This window comes from Triticum urartu, chromosome 2 (genome assembly GCF_003073215.2).
Source record: "Triticum urartu cultivar G1812 chromosome 2, Tu2.1, whole genome shotgun sequence".
In the NCBI taxonomy this organism is placed as follows: domain Eukaryota; kingdom Viridiplantae; phylum Streptophyta; class Magnoliopsida; order Poales; family Poaceae; genus Triticum; species Triticum urartu.
Window position 1 is genome coordinate 713,104,014 of NC_053023.1, and position 3,927 is coordinate 713,107,940.

The 3,927-nt window shown below is 44.0% G+C and overlaps 1 protein-coding gene across 1 annotated transcript; it reads left to right on the top strand.

Moving 5' to 3' along the window:
• The first annotated feature begins 324 nt into the window (after positions 1 to 324).
• LOC125534283 (mediator of RNA polymerase II transcription subunit 20a-like) lies at positions 325 to 2,859 on the top strand. Its single transcript, XM_048697545.1, has 3 exons — positions 325 to 824; positions 1,381 to 1,470; positions 2,473 to 2,859. The coding sequence occupies exons 1-3, from the start codon at positions 393 to 395 to the stop codon at positions 2,692 to 2,694; spliced, it is 744 nt and encodes a 247-aa protein (XP_048553502.1). The 5' UTR covers positions 325 to 392; the 3' UTR covers positions 2,695 to 2,859.
• The last annotated feature ends 1,068 nt before the right edge of the window (positions 2,860 to 3,927 follow it).

Genomic DNA, 3,927 nt, shown 5'->3' on the forward strand with positions numbered 1-3,927 from the left:
CCAAGTGACGTGCTTTCAGCCCACTCGAAGTGATCATTGTGAGGCTTCCGAAGAAGCACCCGTCAACTAGTTGCTCTCGTAGCACCCTATCTAAATTGTTACGTGATTAACTTTTTTAGGGGAATGTTACGTGATTAACGTAACAAACCTTGCGTTTTTTTTTTTTTGAGATGAAACAAACCTTGCGTAGGTTGTAGCAAGTTGCTCTTTGGAGCCCAATCCCAACAGGCCTGTTTCTGGAGCTACAGCCCATATCCATTTAATAGCCTACTTACGCGTAAGTAAGATTTGCTCAAAAAAACGCGTAAGTAAGAAGGAATCTCATACTACTCCCGTCCTGTCAAGAGATCGCCGTCGCCCCTCCTCGCCGGCGTTTCCCCCCGCTCGCCGCCATGGCCCCCGCCAAGTGGTCGCGCCTCTTCCTTCACATCTCTTCCCACGGCTCCCAGCCGCTAGCTCACCTCGTCTGTACGTTGCCTCGGCGCAGGCTGATGCACTGGCACCCAAACCCTGGAGCGACGCTCAACAGCCAGATCCTGGCGGAGGCCTGTAGCTGCGCGGAGTCCCTCGGCGGCACCAAGGACGGCCGCTGGAAGACCTCCATCATCTCCTGCCGCCCGATCATGCGAGAAAGCATGGGCGCCGGCGGGCGGCTGCCTCCAGATGTGCCCGGCGAGCTCCTCGGTGTCGCGCTCCACGAGCACCCCGGACTCTACTTCTCCATCCTCCGGACTCATCGGCTCGTCCTACAGGCTGACGCTGCCTTCCCCCATGTCATGGAGAAGCTCCAGTCCTACAAGGCTCGTGTGAGCCTCGACTTTGAGGTCAACTTGTTTCCTTCCCCACCCTTACAATTTCTCCTTTGATCTCACAACTGACGATTTAGGTCTGTACAATTTATTTTGTTTATTTAATTGAACCAGTGGCGATAAAATTGTTGGATTTCCGATAGCAGGTTCAACGATAAGTCCGTGCTGTTTTCTGCTGAAATTGTGACTGAAGCCATATTTGCTTAAATAAACTATAGTTCTTTTTGCAAGGTTTGCTTAGTGAACATGACATTTTAAAGTTAACAACTGTGACAACATAGTCGACACTACCAGTTTCCAGCTTGAATTATAATTTCTGGAAGTGGGTGCCTTTCAGGTACTAGCGATCGATCAACAAAAAATCGCGTAGAACTCAACTGATCATCGAGTCTCACAGTGAAGCTACTTGGTTGTTGCTTGTATTTATGTTCTATAACCTTTCATTTTGTCCTTTGTCATATATTGCATCTTCTGTTTTATTTACATTGTTCTTATTATATTACTATGTGTTTCTTGCATTGTCTCATATGAAAGTTTGTTTATTCACATTCATGCCAATTTCCATCTATAGGGATTCCAATATCAACTGGGTGATTTTTGCTTGAGGATAGGTAAATGTGCTCCTAACAATTCTGAAACAATGAGAGGAATCATAATGGAGGTACTGTTACTATGTTTATTCCTTTTCCATTTTCTGTTCATACCCCTGTTGGTCGTAATCATGTGGCCTGTTTGATTGTGACTTCTCGTAGTAAAAGATGAGACTCAAAGCAAATGCATTGAATCTGTATTGTAATTTAGTCTGAGTAATTACTGTTAATGGAGCAATATGGTGTTCTGCTGGTTAGATTCTCGGGCTAATTCTTGATGTCTAGATTCATACAGGTCCAGCCTACTATGGATACCTTCTAATCCTCTGTATTGATAAGTAGAAATCTACAACCTATTTCTTTTTTATACTTTATTGTGAGTTAGATAGATCTACCTATGCCGAGCTTGATGAACTTAGCAGACGTACATGATTGATGATCTCCTATGTGATTTTATTTTTAAAGCACAACCTTCTGAGCTTTAAATTCGTAAGGCTATTGACATCCTTTCTAGCAATAGTTCGTATGGCCAACTTGTTATTTGAACATATTCATTAAATTGTAAACATATGTTATGATCTACACCTTTGTCTGGGTACTTAGCTCAAATTATTAATTGGAAGAAGGGAAAAACTAGATGACTTCTTGTATACTCTATTATATGGACCTGCCTGTAACTCTTCTGTTTGGGAAACATCTCAAGCTAGCAGGGAGACAAACCTTGGTAATAATTCTTTTTGGCCCCTACAATTATATCTGATAAGAACAAATTTCAGAAATAGCATCAAGATTTTGTTGAATCTAATATTTTGACCAAGGAAAGAAAAATCTTGCCTTCTTAGGCCTTGAGCTCAGCGCCAAAACTTGCAAAACCTCCCACCAAAGCAAATGAACCTTTCCATGGCCCTGTGGCATGGATACTAGGGACACTTTTAACATTACAGATAATTTTATGTTCAAAAAGTTCCACTTGTTAACACAAAATTTAGAAATCCAGTTTTCAGTGGTTTTTGTCTGAGGTCATTTCCGTGCTTGCAAGGCTGACATGAAGTTTTATGTTGCTTTTGGTGCAGGTAGAGTATTATCCCTTATCTTCCATCGAAAAGTCCAGGGCAATTATGGTAGACTTCTTTGACATATGGCAGGAAACACTTGCAAAGAAGTCGCTGCCTGGTCGATTCATCCATGTAGAGTCTAACTTTTCAGAGTATGGTCTTTCAGATCACTACTCTTTCCAGCACACCGCAGTTCAGTATGCTACCTGCTTGCAACAACTCATGGCTGTGAGGGCCTAGATCCCAGATATATTAGATTTGGTTGTATGGATCACGGATATTTTCATTAATGATATGATAAATGAAATTGAAAATACATACTCTATGGGACGGTCAATGACATCTTATATTACAAGATGGGGGAGTATGATTTATTAATAAATTATTGAGGTGAACTTTTTGTCATGCATGTTTGCAAGTAGAGGTGGACCTTTTGCCAGGCATTCTTGCATGTTGATGTGACATATGTGCAACTTGAGATAAATATGTTAGTGAGAATCAGCTACTTTTTTTGCGGGCACAGAATCAGCTACTTAGTTATATAGGATGTGTAGTATGAGTGCACCTGTGTGGCAAACCTTCAGAACCCTCATAACATGTCGTCCATGTGTTTGCAGCAAAACACACACACGAGTTTTAACTATGTAGAAATAATTTATGCAACATAGAAAATCTCTAAATCACCAACATCCCATCAAGGAACCTGGTTCACATGAGCGCGAATCAGGTGACGTTGGATTTACTCATAGTGTAGGGGATTCCTGAAACTCAATGGAATAACCTCAAGCTCTGTCGAGTCACACCTATCCATGGCACCAAATCTCGTTGGACATGTGGTTGATCCACCATTGGGAAGGGCAGGGCGGCCGCCCTGGGTCTCTGGCAGCGGTGCAGGGTACCTCCTTGCCTACTGACCAACGGGTGTAGCACAATCGAACCTCATCGTCGTCCATCGCCCCGACAAACCTCAATCTATGGCTCCACCACTGATAGCGGAGGATACGATCGAAAGGATGATAGTGGAGGAGGAGGGTAGAAAGCTAGGGAAGAGAAGAAACCCACATCACAGAGATGCTCATGAGGGGAGAGAGAGGGAGAGATGGAGTGCTCGCGAGTAAGGACAAAGGCGGAGTGTTGGGGATATAACTATTTGTGTAAACCGCCCAGGAGGGGCCGGGTTACGCAAAGGTGATTCATCATATGAAAGCCCATGATCAAGCATGAAGATGGCGGTTCAATAAAGGGTCTAAAGCCCACAGGCGACTTAAGGCCCGTAGTGGTAAACCGCCGTAATGGCATGACTTGTATTATAAGGCAGGGTTAACTAGTCACCGAGCCGGACATTGTTTATGAGCCGGCCGGGACTCTGTAAGCCGCAGGGCGTCAACCCGTGTATATAAGGAGACGACCCGCCGGCGGCTTAGGACAAGTAACATCCAATCGAGAACCGGGCATAGCGTATCTCGCTCCCTG

What these genes read in the sequence shown, in the direction of transcription:
- LOC125534283 (XM_048697545.1), top strand. Translation starts at nt 393, where the DNA reads ATGGCCCCCGCCAAGTGGTCGCGCCTCTTCCTTCACATCTCTTCCCAC. An exon ending in GTGTGAGCCTCGACTTTGAG is followed by an intron (nt 825 to 1,380) that starts GTCAACTTGTTT and finishes TTCCATCTATAG; the next exon opens with GGATTCCAATATCAACTGGG. An exon ending in TGAGAGGAATCATAATGGAG is followed by an intron (nt 1,471 to 2,472) that starts GTACTGTTACTA and finishes CTTTTGGTGCAG; the next exon opens with GTAGAGTATTATCCCTTATC.